This window comes from Protopterus annectens, chromosome 3.part1 (assembly GCF_019279795.1).
Source record: "Protopterus annectens isolate FY-2018-M chromosome 3.part1, PAN1.0, whole genome shotgun sequence".
NCBI classification, from domain to species: Eukaryota; Metazoa; Chordata; order Ceratodontiformes; family Protopteridae; genus Protopterus; species Protopterus annectens.
This window is the reverse complement of record NC_056732.1, coordinates 1,699,587,017-1,699,605,404: the sequence shown is the minus strand read 5'-3', so window position 1 is coordinate 1,699,605,404 and position 18,388 is coordinate 1,699,587,017. Positions and strand designations below refer to the sequence as shown.

The following is an 18,388-nucleotide window of genomic DNA, read 5'->3' as shown; positions in this document are numbered from 1 at the left end:
TGTCGTATATCGGTAATGTGAAGAACTTCCTCGGAAGACAGTGCCTGCACAGCAGCTCTGGTCCCATCCAAGGTAGAGACATCCACAGGTTCCGTAGTCAAATCAGAGTCTCGCGGCATACCGGACTCCGAACGGGTCTTGGTAGTGGCCTGCCAATCCATCGAAACGGGCATCGGGGCTACGAAAGTCCTTCAGAGTACCGGCGAACTGGCGACTAGCTTAACGGAAGCGTCAACGGCAGTTTTAGACCTGTGCGGTCTTGTCTCTTATCCTTACGTTTTTTTAGGCAGATCAGTAGTCAGATGGCTTACCGAAGCCATTCAGAATACAGAGATCAAGAGAAGTATTTAGTGACAAAAAGTACCCGATGACTGAGAGTTTGGGCGTTGAACAAGGCGCAAAACAGGTGAAGCAGTAAGAATGGAAATCTCTGTGTGGTATTTGCTTTCCACAGGCAAGACTATTGTTAACTTTTTATAACATCGGTTAGAGCAAGGAAAAAAGGATTCCCAGTGGGGTACTTAGCTTTAGAAGACTTCAGGATGATTCAATCCGGAAACGAAAACTCAAGTAGCGGCCAGCTGGCACTTGTGCGAACTGCTTCGGGCTCTTCAACAAGAAAGACTGATGTAATGGAGTATGATGCCTATTTTTGTATCCCTGACGACCTGATGTCAGTCCTGGAGCGACAGCAACCGACGCAGAAATACTAAGTCTCTGGTATTCAGGCCGACCGAGGCCTACCTGCAGGCAGATAACCCAAGTGTGATGACTGCAACAGTGAAACACGAAGAACATCTTTCTTCTAAATTGTCGTGGAAGTTACAGATTGCAGTCAACTAATCTGATGGTGGAAGGAGAAGCTCCAGCATTGAACAGAGAGGCTAAAAAACCTAAAACATGCTCTATGGAAGCAGAAAGGATCAATTTTCTTTTCATGGACCCCAGTGGTAAATCTCTTCCACTTACTGAAGTATAGTTTGAATGGAAGGTTTATGAGCCAACAAGAGAATGTGGCATACTGGAGAGTAAATATTAGGATGTCTGTCAACTAATGGAATTGGAGGAACCACGCAGTCGGCTTAAGGTTCAAAATATCTGGGGGAGCAAGACCATCTGGATGGGTCAGAAGTTCTGGTACTGTGTCCAGAATCCAACGTTGCTGGATCAGATAAGGCCAAAGTAAGGGGAACCAAATCTGTTGATGCCAAAAAGGTGCAACAAGGAGTACTGTACTTTTCAACAAGAGTGCTTTCTGTAATAATTACAGAAATGGAAGTATCGGGGGAAAGGCATACAGGAGACCGGGGGGGGCAACTGTGGAGGACAGTTTGGTGACTTCCCCAGAGGGGGAATCAGGGCAAAGTAATTGCTGCACTTGTTTAGGGGAGACACAAACAGCTAGCAGCAAGGTTGACCACAACTACGGAATATCAATTTTGCCACTTCTAGACAGATATCACCAGTGAGGCTCAAGGATGCATCTGCTTAGCTTGTCTGCACTCATACTGGAACTCCCTCGAATGTGCACTGCTATTAGAATGTGGCTGGAAGAGATCACACAGTGCCACACTCTGAGGGCTTGAACTGCAACAGTCCCCTGAGGAAGAGCTGTCTAAAAGGCCTGCAACACAAGAAGCATCACTTATCTGCAGGACACTGATGTGCAAATTGGCTTCTAATGGGATCCAAGTGCCTTGGACCATCTTGGCATCAGTAGTCACTATGGCTGTGAGCTCTGAAGAACAAAGGGGCGACTGTGGAGGGGGTTGAAAGGGGGCCTGAAAGTCCTCTACCCATAAAATTGTATTCACCAGCCTCTACACATACAGTTCAGAAAGACTTTTGGTGGAGCGGACAAACAAAGCAGAACGGGACTTGGGCCTCTGCAAAAAAACTTCAGGAAGCTCCCAGTAAAAGGATGAATGGAAGGTGAGTAAGTAGTTCTAGGCATTGTGGTTAAAGACAGTGAGACAGTAAAAACTTCCTGTACAGAGTCCTTCAACGTCGAAGAGCTTCAAGTGACAATCTGTGCCGGAATGGACATTGGCATCGGGGTGTCAGCAGCAGAGGCCTGTGGTTCCGTTGAAACTTTCGGAACAAAAGAATTCAGGTTTTTTTTAGCTTTCGGAGCAGACAGGGAGGTCAGAACAGAGATACGTTTCTCACCTTTGTCCAGAGAAGATGAGGATGAAGGAAATTGGATGAGATGTTGGCTTTTGCTTTATCTACAGAAGATAAGGTTTATTACACCTTTCCACAAGAGGTTGGTGGCTGAAGGCATGAGAAATGCTGCAATCTGCTTGTAAATGGTGTGGGGCTAAGACAATAAATGCATAGTGTGGAAATCTGACATGGGAATTCTACGGTCACACTTCTGGCATTATTTTTTTAACCCAGAGGGGACCTTAATCTTGTTGACATGGCTGATAAGGGTAAGTGGCTATTTTTTTCTATCTTCTTTTAACTATCACTCCACAGAAGAAAAAAGACTGACAGAGGAAAATATTTTTATAATTTAAACGTATTTAAAGGAAAGAAAAAAGCAGAACCATCAATGATGATAGTGGGAAGTACACAAAGTGTAAGGGAAAATTTTATCAAAGATGATACTTTATAGAATACACTGATTGTAAGAATAGAAGTTGGAGAAAGGAAGGAAACTGAGAAAAGGTCAAAAAATTTACCTAAACCGCTACAGCTCGATAGCAGTAGCTAGATGTGACCGTTTCAGAAAGAGGCAAACAAGATCTGAGGTAATAGAGAGAGAGAGGGATTCTGGGTATATAATTGTGAAAACTATTGCAACTCATGTTTCTGGAAGTTTTTACTTAGAAACTCTTCATAAAATATGGTCATCTCATCAGTGGTTAGAGTTCTTTTTCTACCTTCTTCATCTCAGTGTTCAAGTCCCTTCAGTTTTAAATGTGCACAAATTAACTCTTTTTTTATTATTAAAAGTCAGATTTGGTTTGCCCAAAACTGCTGATTCCACTCCTGGGTTTCCATTCTCCAGGTTCGGAGTTGATGTTCTAGAGGAGTTTCACTCTTTGGGACATGGAATTTTACTGGTCGAAGATATGAGAATTTATAAGGGGGCCCAATCCAGTCACGACTGGAGTATTCAGGAAGCTTAAAATTCATTTTCTCTTCACCAAGTGCACTCCTCATTTCATTAGTCCTTTCTGTTGAGTAATCGTCTTCACTCCCAATGTGACCTCTCACCTTGTATAGCCATTATAAAACTTAAAACAGTTGCCTTACCACCAGACTAGAATTGCGAAAACCCACGACATAATCCACTTAAAATGCAATAGTTTCTGAACTTAAAAACTTATACTCCTTTCCCCTCTGTAAAGCTCAAGAGTTTTTTTCTGGCGTGAGCTGTAGTAACAGCCAAGTTGGTTCCGTTATCGGAACCGGACCCATATATCAAGGATAAAATGAAGACTGACAACAGATGCAAATTTTTTTCTATAAAACCACCTCTGAAACTGAACCAGTTACTCTGAGTGCAGCGCAGCTAATTTGTGCTCTGAATACCATAGACCAGCTAACTTGCATGTTGAGGAGCACTGTTCCTTGAATTTAGTATTATACAGTGGATATAAGTTTACACACCCCTGTTAAAATGCCAGGTTATTGTGATATAAAAAAATGAGACCACAATAAATCATTCCAAACTTTTCCCACCTTTAATGTGACCTATAACCTCCTGTACAATTCAATTGAAAAAACAAACAAATCTGTTAGGGACAAACATAAAAAAATTAACAACATACAATACGCTGGTTGCATAAGTGTGCACATCCTTAAACTAATTTGTCGAAGCACATTTTGATTTAATTACAGCATTCAGTCTTCTTGGGTAGGAGTCTATCAGCATGGCACATCTGGACTTGGCAATACTTGCCCACTCTTCCTTGAAAAAGCACTCCAAATCTGTCAGATTGCAAGGGCATCTGTTGTACACTGCCCTCTTCAGGTCACCCCCACAGCTTTTCTATTGGATTTAGGTATTGGCTCTGGCTGGTCCATTCCAAAACTTTCATTTTCTTCTGGTGAAGCCTTTCTTTTGATGATATGGATGTATGTTTGGAGTCATTGTCGTGTTGAAAGGTGAAATTTCTCTTCAGCTTTATAGCAGATGCCTGAAGGTTGTGCGACAAAACTAACTGGTATTTGGAACTGTTCATAATTCCCTCCACCTTGACTAAAGCCCCAGTTCCAGCTGAAGAAAAGCAACCCCAAAGCATGATACGGCCACCACCATGCTTCATTGTGGGGATGGTGTTCTTTTGGTGATGCGAAGTGTTGTTTTTGCGCCAAACGTACCTTTTGGAATTGTGGTCAAAAAGTTCAACATTGGTCTCAGACCATAACACATTTTCCCACATGCTTTTGGGAGACAATGTATTGTTTTGCAAATTTTAGCCGGGCCTGGATGCTTTCCTGTGTAAGAATAGGCTTCCTTCTTGCTACCCTACCCCACAGTCCAGACATATAGAGAATACGGGAGATTGTTGTCACATGCAGTACACAACCAGTACTTGCGAGAAATTCCTGCAGCTCCTTCAGTGTTGCTGTAGGTCTCTTGGCAGCCTCCCTGACCAGTTTTCGTCTAGTCTTTTCATGAATTTTGGAGGGACGTCCAGTTTTTTGCAATGTCACGGTTGTCCCATATTTTCTCCACTTTTTGATGACAGTGTTCCGTGGTATATCCAATGCTGTGGAAATTTTTTTGTACCCTTCTCCTGACTGATACCTTTCAACAGGGAGATCCCTTTGATGCTTTGTAAGCTGTCTGCGAACCATGGCTTTTGCTGTAGCAGGCAACTGAGTAAATGTCACGAAAATCCTACTAGGACAGCTGAACTTTACTTGGGGTTAATCAGAGTATCTAATTGATGGCAGGTGTGTACCCAAGAAGACTGAATGTTGTAATTAAATCAAAAGGTGCTTCAACAAAGTATTAGTTTAAAGGTGTGCATACGTATGCAACCAGTGTATTGTATGTTTATTTTTTATATTTTCCCCCCTAACAGATTTGTTTTTCAATTGAATTGTACAGGTTATGTGTCACATTAAAGGTGGGAAAAGTTTTGAAATGATTTATTGTGGTCTCATCACAAAAAACTGGCATTTTAACAGGGGTGTGTACACCGTTTATATCCAGTGTAAACGCAGTCTGGTCTCTAGCCTCAAAAGCATGCTGTAGCTCATTGAACAAAGAATGTGACATCATGTATATGTACTTTCCCAAAAATCTCTGCAAACAGTTTGATGGATATGGGAATACTGAAACAATGTAACAATTGTCTAATTTTCACCAACACCCACTTAATCTTCAAAGTAAATACAGTATGTAAGAGAGGTATATGCACATTCTTTTAACACTATTATCCAACCTGAAACTCGCACTAAACTCCTTGGGGTCATCATAGATGATGAACTCAAATTCAACTTGCACATCCTCCAAAGCACAAAAAAGACTCACCATAAACTTGGTTTACTGTACCGCAATAACAAATTTCAAACTACAAATGCCAGACTCTCCCTTGCACAAGCTCTTCTCCTCCTCTCCCTTCTATATGCTGCCCCAGTACTCACCAACATCCAAACTACTACTTTAAACAAACTCCAACAAACTTGCCACAAGACGGCTAGATTTATCACAAACTCTCCATAGAATACACATCACTGCCTTGCCTTAAATACTCTCCACTGGTTAGAATTCCCCCATCTTCTACTGCTGTCACAATTTCAAATGTTACACTTCATTCTTTACAAGCCTTCATCTTGCCCTGCTCTCTCTTCCTTCATCTCTATCTACACTCCTCCGTGGACTCTCCGTACCTCTAATCAGCAACTACTACAAATCTACCAATCCAAAAAAATAGCTGGCAAACTCCTATATAAGTACTCCATCGCCCAAACCTGGAACAAACTCCCAAGAGACATCTGTTCCATCATTCACCCATCCCACTTTAAAGAAAAACTCAAATTTCATCTACTCAACTCTAAAATATGTCCTTGTCAAGCCCCTACTTAAGCTCCCCACAACCCTACTGTATACCTTTTCAGTCCCTCCACATACAGCTAAATACCCCACTATTGTGGATACTTAAATGTTACAATCTATACTGTTGGACTTCACTCTTTTTGTAAATATGTAAATATATTTTTTAGTCTGTAAAAATACTGATATGTATTTGTCATGTGTTTGCATTTCTGCTTTGTCTCTCTAACGTTCTATAACTGATATTGACCATATTTTTGACTCAAATGTTTGAGTCTCTGTAAACTTTTTTTTTGGAGTTTTTCTCCTCAGGTCTTCACTGAAAATGGGCTACAAGCCCAGCTGGACCAACCCGGTTAACAAACGTCAATAAATAAATAAAAATCGGACACCCAAACAAAAGTACCTCATTGGTAAACCCCCCCCTAAAAGTAGACATTGTATTCAGGGATTTGGGGGACTCTTAGACAGTAACCTTTTAACTAACATGTGTCTAAGGTGGTTAGAAAATCATTCTGTCACTCAACATAAGTAGGGACATGGTAGCTAGGACCAGGGATGTCATCATGCCACTGTACTCAGCCCTCACCAAACCCATCTTTCAGTATTATGCTCCATTTAGTATGTACTCTAGGCATATGCAACAGCTGGAACATCCAAAGTTCCTCATAAAAAATAAAGGGGATAAACACAACGTCCTACGTGGTTCACCTCAAAGCCCTATCTCTATACTTTGTTTCTTACAGACTGCTGCAGGATATGATGGAGGGACAGGTATGCATCCCAAAGAACTCCCATTCTCAGAAACAGGCTTCTCATCCATGCAAAGCAGAGCCCTTCCCCAACCATATTAAAGTGCAACCCAGACTAGTGGAAAGAGGTAGCTGTTTAATCATGGTCTAACCAACATAGACTCATTAAAATAACATCTAAGGCACAATAACTTGTAGGATACATTTGGGTTGCATAGCTAGGCTTATAAAGGCCCTAGTGATAATCAGCCCAGTATACACCTATGAACTTATGTGACAGCTGTTAAAGGGGAGCAAACTGTCTAAATAAGTTGCTTTATGATAAATACAGGATTCGAAGAATACATACCATCATCTGTGTACAGCAGCACATCCAAAAAACTCACCTTCTCCTTGCCCATCTCACTAACACATTTAAAAAAAATCTGTATTCTAGTTAACAAAAATGTCATTCAACATATCAAAGCTCCTAGTCCATAAAAGTGTCATCCAGGAATCTCAAATGCTAAGAATGTATTTCCGAAACTTTAAACCAAATACAAAACTGCATTCCCACCACCAAAGTATAATGTTGGCTAAAAACTGGTGCTGCCACAGCCCCAATGCTACCCCCCTGACTTGTTTAAAATATTCATTTACAAAATATACAAACACAAGGTCCATACATTCACAAGTCATTCTAACAATTTTTACTTGATCTGTACCACATGCCAAAGCTTTGTAGAACCATTCATGTGGTATTACCAGAAATAAGTCACTGACATTAAATGATGACCGTCAATGCATCAGGATCAAACACAGAGATAGGGATAGTTTGAGGAGTGCCAGGAGTCCTTTAAAACAAGCTTGTCAATACAAATGCCCTTAAGGTGAAAATGCACCAACTTAGCTATTGTCCGTCTTTGATCCCCCTAACACAACTGGCTGCACAGGTGGATCATCAAATTTCTGTATCTTGAGGATCCCAAAAATGGATGGCACTATCAGATTCTCAACCTTAAAAATATTCAAAAAGCTCTTTTGTGAATCTTGATTCAAGAGCTAAATCATTCCACCGTACGTATCTTGGATGATGTTCCGTTTGTTTCATTTCTGGGAAAAAGGGATTACTGAACTGATGTTCTTGTGGCTCTGCCTCCCTTGGCTGATGATTTTCATTTTTAATAATGTTTGGTGCTGTTTCAAGTTATTAAACATCACATGACAGTCAATAAAAACACTTTTCCTAGCTTAAAAAATATATTCTCACATAAAAAGCTAAATTTTTGTCAAAATGTGAATGTGGAAGTTTTTTTTCCTCCCAAAGGGAATTTACCTGCCCAACAATGGAAAGCATTAGCAGACCAATCTTTGAAACTCCATAAGAGGAGCATTTTTCAGTGGCAGGAAAGCTCTGAAGGGCTTGGGGACCAAACCACTATTCTTTGACAGCTGAGCTGGAGCAGATTAACTGTTTGGGCATGTGGAAGGTACCCCAAAGCACTGGACGCTGGCTGGCTGTTTTATTTTAACAGAATATAACCCATACAACTAACACTACTACTTCTTCTGGCTGCTGCCATTAGGGGTCGCCACAGCAGATCAACTGTTTCCATTTCTTCCTGTCCTCTGCATCTTGCTCTGTCACACCAACGACCTGCATGTCCTCTCTCACCACATCCATAAACCTCATCTTAGGCCTTCCTCTTTTCCTGTTACCTGGCAGCTTCATCCTTAGCAGCTTTTTCCCAATATACTCTGCATCCCTCCTCAGCACATGTTCAAACCAACATAATCTTGCCTCTCTGGCTTTGTCTCCAAACCTTCCAACCTGGGCTGACCCTCTAATACACTTATTCCTAATCCTGTCCATCCTCGTCACACCCAGTGCAAATCTTAACATCTTCAACTCTGCCACGTCAAGCTCTGACTCCTGCATTTTTGTCAATGCCACTGTCTCCAACCCATATAACATAGCTGGTCTCACTACCCTCTTGTAGACCTTCCCTTTCCCTCTTACTGGTACCAGTCTGTCACAAATCACTCCTGACACACTTGTCCATCCACTCCATCCTGCTTGTACTCTCTTCTTCACCTCTCTTCCACACTCACCATTACTCTGAACTGTTGATCCCAAGTACTTAAACTCATTCACCTTCGCCACCTCTACTCCCTGCATCCTCACCATTCCTCTGTCCTCCCTCTCATTCACACACACATAGTCGGTCTTAGTCCTGCTGACCTTCATTCCTCTTCTCTCTAGAGCATATCTCCACCTCTCCAGGGTCTCCTCCACCTGTTCCCTACTCTCACTACAGATCACAATGTCATCTGCAAACATCATAGTCCACGGGAACTCCTGTCTGATCTCTTCTGTCAACCTGTCCATCACCATTGCAAATAAGAAAGGGCTCAGAGCTGATCCTTGATGTAATCCCACCTCCACCTTAAACGCATCCGTCACTCCAACCGCAGACCTCCCCGCTGTCACACTACCCTCGTACATATCCTGTACCACTCTTACATACTTCTCTGACACTCCCGACTTCCTCATACAATACCACAACTCCTCTCTAGGAACCCTGTCATATGCTTTCTCTAAATCCACAAAGACACAATGCAACTCCTTCTGACCTTCTCTGTACTTCTCCATCAACACTCTCAGATCAAACATCACATCTGTAGTGCTCTTTCCTGGCATGAAACCATACTGCTGATCACTAATCATCACCTCCCTTCTTAACCTAGCTTCCACTACTTTTTCCCATAACTACTGCAGCACTGAAAATAATGAACATTAGGGACTAAACCTTAACCCCAAAGGCGGTTTTCTCTCCAGTAGATTCTGGATATAAAATAAGCTTTTTGTTGAGGTTTATGAACATTAAATTGTCCTTGCAAAACATTTTGATGAGCACTGAACTTATATAAGTGACATTTTTTCCCTTGCTAATCTTGTGCAGCACTTTAATAAGTATTCATGAACGTAAACTAAGTGTACAAGTTTTTTTTATTTTCCAAACCTATTGTTCTAGCTTCATTAAGATAAGAATTAAAACCGCTATCATGCACCAGATTAAGTGCATATGTCGGGATTACTTTTCTGTTCCCATAAACACTCAAACTAGCAAACACAAGTACAAGCGTCATCATTGCATTCATGTGTACATTGTCAAGAGAAGGGATACCTCATATTCTAATATGCAACAGCGGCAAGCAATACTTCAATCAGGAATTGAGAAGATTTTTTACACAAATGGGACTTCAAATGCAACACCCTGTTCAGTTTTACTACTTGGTCACACCATGGCACCACATAAATCTAGCACAAACTTCTCAGAGGAAAACTTGTGCTGAAACACATGACTATGATAGTGAGATACCTCAGAGAAACTGATGTTATGACCTGGGAGTTGCAATTTAACATGCACACAAAAATCGTAGCTTTCTAAACTCTCCTCACTCTCTCCCAGGCATGTAGGTGTTTGGACCATTCTCTTTCCAGAAATACTTTTTATACTATCTCTTAAATGGCTGCCCTGTAAAACTTCACTGAGTCTCCAAGTTGCATTTTTTTCTATTAATGTTAAAGTTCTTATTACAGGTGAGTTGAAGAGGCTGCCCTTAAAAACAGAAGGATTACGATAATGTAAAAACAAAAAAGTCAGTACTTACCAACATAACAACACACCAGTTCAAGACTCCTCGATAGTTACTGTACCCACTGGCTGAACTTAGCAAACTTTCCTGCAGTTTATGACATCTAGAAAAAAAAAATTTTACAAATGAAGTCATAAATAAATGCAGCAGGTTTAGAAAATCTTTCAGGAAGTAGGATTAATGTGAAAGAGTATTATCCTTTGGAGACTACAATTACCAACCTAGAGATTCTACAATCAGATATCCAAGGCAAACAGCTGTCAAAAAGGCTGCACACAAAACCTGCATATTTCTAAATGGGGAAACTCACCAGCAAATGACCAGTGCTTGATCTGCTGCACAGTTTTCCTGTGTGGCTGTGTGTGCATTCTTCAAGAGCACTTGGATTGCAATGTTCGTACTTTGGTATGAATGACTAGCTTGCCTAAGTGACACGAATGCCACACCCTCTGTTAAATATCACTTTGGTGCTGTCTGTGGTACCATTCAAAGTCTTTGGTATCAAGACGGTCTTGGATAGTTTCAAGTGTTCTGGTGACCGCCATAATTTTTGTTTACCCACAATTTTCTTTCCCTGGAGCTTCATATACTCTGCTCTTTGAAATCCATGTTTGAGCCCAGTACTTCTTTTCTTCGGAACCTAATTTCTCCATATGCAGTCTAGCAAGAAGTACACTCCTAACGGTAGATGCCATGTGGCCCAGTATGCTCAAGAACTGTCCTGCTGTCATAAGACTTTTTTTGGTAAGTATTGGAAAAGGACACTCAGAGGCTGCACTTTATCTTGTGGAAAGTAAATATTGCCTGTACTGGAATACAGCAGGGCTCCTTAAAAAAAAACTTTCCTTGAAGGGCAGAGACAGGATTTCTGCTCACTGAGAGAAAAGGCCAGCCTGTTGAAACAATCCGGGGTATACCCAGTGCCCTCTGCATCTCTCCCTGAGAAGAAAGTGATCAAAGTAAGGACTAATTCAAGTACTTGCTGACCATGGCAGAACACTGGCCTACGCACATCATTTTTAGGCTCAACCCAGTTGTATAACACAAGTAAAAAAATTTGAGAAGTCTGTTACAAGTAAGTACTTGCAAATTATGTGGCATATTGCACGAGTTGAACATGACTGAGTGGGCAAGAAAAGTAACGTAAAACAAGAGTAAACAAGTATTTAAAACTCTAAATATATTATATGAGTTCAGCAAAGGATTTTAGGTAAAATGTAAATGATTATACAAGGCAACTGAGAAAGAGAGAGAACGAACAAAATAGTACTGGAGGAGCAAGGAGTATAAAACATGCTAAAGAGGTTGATAATATAAAGTGAAGGACTAAATTTTTTAGGTTTATACTACACAAACTCTCCAAAAAATTACAAAAAATAAAATAAACTGGTCCAGCAGAAACAGCTATGTTACTGAAACTACTAAGCTCTTTCATCTGACTTCCTAAGAATTACAAAAATGTTACTGGTTTGTTATGCCTACAAGTTTAATCAATTAAGTCAATGTAAATGAGAGGGGTGGTGATTTCAATACCTCACCTGAATGCAGAGTTGGTGCAGCAATTAAGGTTGAACACTTGAAAGCGACCCTCACACCAGGACTTAATGACATTTTTATTTCCTGTGTTTTGAGATAACAGGGCTGTTACTTTATAAAAGATTACTTAAAGAACTATTTGACTGTTTAGTTTTCAAGTTTTTTTAATTACAGAAATATAAAATACTGTAGGTGTGCGGATAATGGATTTTACAGTTGGATAAAAATTATACAATTTGTATTGAAATATACATAGCATAAACTTGTTGCGGTTTATCATCATTTTACTATTTATTAAGCTGTCACATGATTAGTTTGTAAACAGTACAAGTAAGATCACTGGAAGAGTTTTGTAACTGAGAAAGTCAGACAAAAGAGCTTAGTTTTTAAAATAAAGTAACTGGCGTCCCTGCTGGACCTTTTTTTTTTTTTTTTAAATCTTGTTACAGTAGGCTTGCTGAAACAAAAAAAAATTCAGTAGGTCTTTTGTTAATCGGGGAGAGTAGAGATGGTCTCTTAATTTAATAGATTCCCATAGTCTGGCAGTGCTCAGTCTGCTTTAATCTGACAGATAATGTGACATGCCTGGAGTGTAGAAGGAAACTGATCTGATAGCCTAAGCCTAGCCAGAATGTGCTGGCTTTCACCACCCCCTCAGATTAGTTCCCTGTGCCTCTGCCCAGCACAGCCACTGAAGTGATCCCCGGGGTAAACTTTCGGTTTCCTATCCACTCGTCAAGGTTTCTCTTGAAGAGTGTTAGCGAGGAGCTCTGCCTAACGTAGATTGGAATCTTGTTCCAAAGCATGGGAAGTCTATGGAACAGGAATCTATCCCTCCAACATGTCCTACTTATTGTTGTGGTGCAGTTTTTTTTTTTTTTTTTTACATTTGTTGACCGGGAAAGTCCGACTAGGTTCCAAAGATCCTGTTTTCAGCGGAGGCCCAGGGAGAAATGCTCCAGACGCATGTCTTTAGAATGTGGGAGGAAACCGGAGTACCCGGAGGAAACCCACGTTGCAGGGAGAACATGCAAACTCCACACAGAAGGCACCCTGGCCGAGAATCGAACCAGAGAACCTCTTGCTGTGAGGCGACAGCATTAACCACTGCACCACTGCGCCGCCCACATCGGTTTAGATCCCTAGTGTGTGTGGCTTGAGGGGATATGGTTTTCTTTAGGTGGAGCATGTCCATCAATTCTGGGTTGGACATGTCCTTGTATGTCAGGCAGAGATCACCTCTGAATAGGCAGTACGCAGCAGAGTACACCTGGTGTTTCTTCAGTTGAGCTGCATAGGGCATCTGTTTAAGGCCAGTGATCCTCTTGGTGAGGTACTTCTGTGGCCTTTCCAGCTGTTGCAGGTGTCTTGTAAGGTACATCCCAAATGGGGCGTTGTACTCTATGATGAGTCTGATGAGTAGAGGGGCACAATGACCTCTTTTGATCTGGATGCAAACCCTTTTGTTTTTAGGTGGGCTACATAAAAGGATTTCCTAACCACTTTGGCAATGTGATTATCAAAGAAGTGATTGCTATCTACTTGGGTCCCCAAGATCCCTTATTACGTCTTTCGTATTTAGGGGACTACCACCTATATGATAGTTTGTGGGTACTTTGTTTTTTTTCAAAGGGGATGACTATGCACTTTTTGGCATTTAGCTTGAGGCCATGATTTTGACACCAGGTATCAGTCTCAGTGAGACCCTTTTGGAAGATATCGGTCAGCTGGAGAGTCGATTATAGCCCCTAGTTTGCAGCCATCTGCAAACTTCAGCCATAGTCCTCCTGTGCTTGCCTGTACCTCTGAGAAGTATATGCCAAACAGGAGTTGTCCTAGGACTGAGCCCTGGGGAACGCCACTTGTAACCGGTTTAGAGTCAGACCTAGCTCCCGCAACTCTCACCATGTGGGTTCTGTCCATGAGCCAGTTGGCAACCCATATTTTGACGTAGGGGTTTATGTTCAGGCTGGTGAGCTTGTCTGTAATAGCGGAATGGTGTCAAAGACGTTTGCGAGCTCTAGGTAGGCTGTGTACCACCTTTCAATAGTCTATAGCCTTGGTAACTTGGATCCCCATAGCTCTATGGTCCTGGGTAGGGGAGCTACTCGGCTGAGTCCGGTCCGACATCCTGGATGACCAAAAGGGGAACTTTCAATTATAATGGGATCTGAGGACTTGGACAGCATGCCGGTTGGATCCAGGAAAAGATTGTGCCTGTTCGGATCCAAAAGCCTCCGCTTAGTGGAGGCCATGGATCCAAGAGTCTGATCCAAGGCTATCGGAATGGCAGATCTTGGATCCAAAGCAAAAGAGGCTAAACTCTGATCTGGGGATGTGCGATCCAAGAGCCTTGGCTTTTTAGAATGAGAGGAGTAATAAGAGGACCACCAGCCCCAAGGGAGGTTCCTGTGAGGGCTTGGAAGGGGAGTCGGAGGGCAGAGGACCACCCCGAGCCAAGCCCTTTAGAAGGAGTTTATTGCAGAGCTCCACGAGGGCCATGGGGTTGAATGGGAACAACATGCACAGACACACACACACGACAGACACACACAAGTTATAAGCTTTAATTAAAGGTAATAAAAAAAAAAAAAGTTAACTACCCTAATGGAAAAGGGCGGGAAACAGGAAAACACTGGAAGGGTAAGGGAATCGTATGTAAATAAAAAGCTTAGAAAACGGGCAGGGAGGTAATTAAAATAATCTAAAGATTAGATAAAAAATAAGCTACAAGTTGAACCCCCCCCCCCCCCAAAAAAGAAAGCACTTACCTGAACAGCTAGCCTAAGCTCTGGGATCACATCCAAAGCGTTTCAGCGGCAAACGAGATCTGAGGGTCAGAAGGTAACAGGATTATGAGAAGGGCAGGAGCTTCAGCTCTGGATACATCTGACAGTTCCCGGCTCGGATCAGAGGTCAGATCAAAGACCCACTTGTGAATTAATGACAATGATAGCATCAAATCTTCAATCTTCTGGTATCAGCAGTTTGAAGTTCGAAGTTTTGAAACCTCGACCTTCTGAAGGGGATCCATATATTATACGCACATACATCTATATATCTTATTCTGTCTATTCATAGGTAAAGGTACTGGGGTTCTAGGACAATTCCATCTGGGAAGGTTACTTTTTAAAATAATCATCCCACGGCAAAATGAAAAAGACTGTAAATGTGCTGTAATAACATGATGACACACACTGTGTTGCTCAAGAAACCCTCAGCTGTTCTATGTTGTAAATACTGCAAGCAGCAAGACACAGCCAGTAAAACCACATTTTAAGGAAACAATTAAAAGCTTGCCACTGTGCTGCAACAGATCAGAAACTAAAGGGGAATTATTTTCACACAGGAACTTATTTCACAATATTTAAAGCTCACTGACAGTCTGCTCTACAGATGCTACTGGCTTTATTTCCATACAAGAACAGCAGGCAGCAGACAATACTTGCAATACGTGGAGCACAATCTAGGTAATTTAAAAAGTTATGTACTCCAAGACAGCATGTACAAAGGTTAGTCTTGAGGGTTCAGCCAAGGTAACACCCTTTTCAGAAACCAACTTTGTTCTTTTGTTTTTTGGTATGAAAAGGAAAGTACAGTTGTGTACACTTACCATAAATGTAGATGCTCAAGTGTATTCACTGTTGCAGTCATCACACTTTGGTTATCTGCCTGCAGATAGCCCCTCAGTCGGCCCGAATACCAGAGACTTAGTATTTCTGCATCAGATGCTGTCGCTTCTTCCATGACATCAGGTCGTCAGGGGTATAAAAGCAGGCAGCCGATGATATTACATCAGTTTTTCTTGCCCCAAATGTCAGGAGCCCAGAAATAGGAAGCTAGGATATGGTGTGGAAACACCACCAGTAAGAAGTAAATAGCAATACCAGTAGGAATAGCCAGAGAGGATAGAGAAAACAAGGGGGCTTGAGGGAGGGAAAAGTACAGTTGTGTACCTACCATAAATGTAGATGTTGGAGTGTATTCACTGTTGCAGTCATTACACTTGGGTTATCCTGCTGGCAGGCTACCCGCAGTCGGCCTGATTTCTAAAGTCCTGGTACGGCGTCGGTTGCTGTCGCCTCTTCCCTGACGTCAGTGCGCCAGGGGTATATAAGATGCAGCTGACGCCATTTTCTTCAGTTTTTCTTGCCCCAGATTGTCAGGTGCCCCCAAGAAGGTAGGCAATACATATTGCTTATGAAAACATACAGTAAAATAAAAATACCTTCATCTACAAGCAAATACACCACATAGGTTGTATAGGATAGAGAAGTATAGATAAGTCCCAGTAAAGAAAGGGGGATGGAGGGTGGGTAACCTGGACTGCAACAGTGAATACACTCGAACATCTACATTTATCGTAGGTACACAACTGTACTATGTTCATCATGTTTCACTGTTGCAGTCATTACACTTGGGTTGAATCCCAAAGCTGAGGTAGAGCGGCTGGGTCTAAATAGGATTAGGAGTGGCTATGAGGCCCTGCAAAACTGCAGTGGCAAAGCCTGCTCTGGATTTAGAGTAAAGATGTATGTAATAATACTTGGTAAAAGTGTGCACTGAACTCCAAGTTGCAGCCTCCAAAATTTCCTTGGTTGGTACTCCTCTGAGAAAGGCTGCTGAAGTGGCTGCTGCCCTGGTAGAATGTGGCCTAATATTCTTAGGCACTGACTTGCCATGCTGTGCATAGCAGAAACAAATACAGTGTCCTATCCATTTTGAAATAGTCTGCTTTGAGACGGCCTTTCCTTGTGATCCTGCAGCATATGCTACAAACAGTTGCTCAGTTTTTATGAAAGCTTTTGTTTTGTCCAGGTAGAAGCGTAGCTGCCTGTGTATCTCCAAAGAGTGCAGAAGTCTCTCCCCTTTATTCCGGGGATTTGGATAAAATGTTGGCAAACGAATGGTTTGGTTAAGAGCCACACTGGATACTATCTTTGGCATAAATGTTGGGTTTCTCCTTAGAGAAACCCTGTCTGGATGAAAAATGATAAAAGGTTCCACTGCCATTAATGCCTGTAACTCTGAGACTCTTCTTGCTGAAGTTATTGCTAGGAGCAGAGCAGTTTTCCATGATAAGAATTTTATATCAGCTGTATTGGCTGGCTCAAAAGGAGGCAGTGTGAGCTTTACTAAGACAAAGTTGAGGTCCCATGTAGGTATCGGTGCTCTCCTTGGGGGTCTAATGTTTTTTGCACCTCTGAGGTACTGTCTTAGCAGTGGATGAGAGAAAATAGGAGGTTCCGTATTGTAATGAGCTAAAATGGCAGAGGCATGGATCTTAATTGAGAAGGATAGGCCTTTGTCCAGCATCTCAGTTGGGTATTGTAAAATCTGAGGAATATTTGGAACAAGTGGTTCAAGTCCTTGTGCCTGGTTCCAAGCACGGAATTTCTTCCATTTTTCTGCATAAGATTTCCTGGTGCTGGGCCTCCTGGCTTCCAAAATGACATCCATAACAGCTTTAGAGAGAGGTGTGTTCTGAGTGGCTATATTATCTGCCATGCAGCCAGATTTAAGGTTCTGAGTTGGCTGTGCAGGATCTGATCGTTTTATTGAGTCAGAAGATGAGGAATTTGAGGTAAAGTCCAGGCTGGGCCCTGAGGCAAGCTCTTTAGGACTGGGTACCAGTGCTGGCGTGGCCAGTCTGGGGCAATCATAATCATTTTTGGCTTCTCTTGTCTGACTTTTAGGAGCATCTTGGGAAGGAGAGGCAGGGGTGGAAAGGCATAAACTGTTAGGGCTTTCCAGCAGAATGACAGATCATCCACTTTCCATTCTTGTGAGTGATAAGTCCTTGTGCAGAATCTCTGTAGTTGGCAGTTATGAGGGGAGCGTAACCAAAGCACGCACGGAAGACTCTAGTGCACGGTCCTGAAAAAAAACGTAGATTAAACCAAACTAACCAAGTTATGAGGGGAGGCAAAAAGATCTAGGTCTGGGCATCCCCATTTCCTTGTTATCATGCTGAAGACCTGTGGATTTAGTTTCCACTCATGAGGGTCCATGAGGTTTCTGCTTAGTTCGTCTGCCAGAGTATTTTTCTTTCCTGGCAGGAATTGTGCATGCAGATGTACTTGATAGGTCAGTGCTGTGCTCCACAAAGTCATGGCATGCCTGCAGAGGGGGTAGGAATGTGTGCCCCCTTGCTTGTTTATGTACCACATAACTGCAGTATTGTCAGTCTTTAGTAATAGTTGTCCTGGATGTAGTAAATGCTTGAAGGCTGTCAGGGCATTCTGTACAGCTAGTATCCCTTTTTGATTGATATGAAGAAGCATTTGGTCCATGGGCCACGTGCCCTGAATACATTTTCCTGCCATGTGTGCCCTCCAGCATACTCCAATGCATCTGTTGTTAGTGTCTGCCTGGCTGTGGGTAAAGTGGAAGGCTGTCCCTTGTTGTGGTGATAGGCCAGTGGCCCCGTTGGGGGGGTTTT

The 18,388-nt window shown here is 42.1% G+C and overlaps 1 protein-coding gene across 1 annotated transcript in view; it reads right to left on the bottom strand.

Moving 5' to 3' along the window:
• DGAT1 (diacylglycerol O-acyltransferase 1) overlaps positions 1-18,388 on the bottom strand; it is a gene marked incomplete in the record, with an annotated part of 1,335,127 nt that overhangs the window by 978,740 nt on the left and 337,999 nt on the right. Inside the window, 1 exon segment of the mRNA XM_044067713.1 lies at positions 10,426-10,513. Coding sequence (XP_043923648.1) covers positions 10,426-10,513 — 88 coding nt within the window.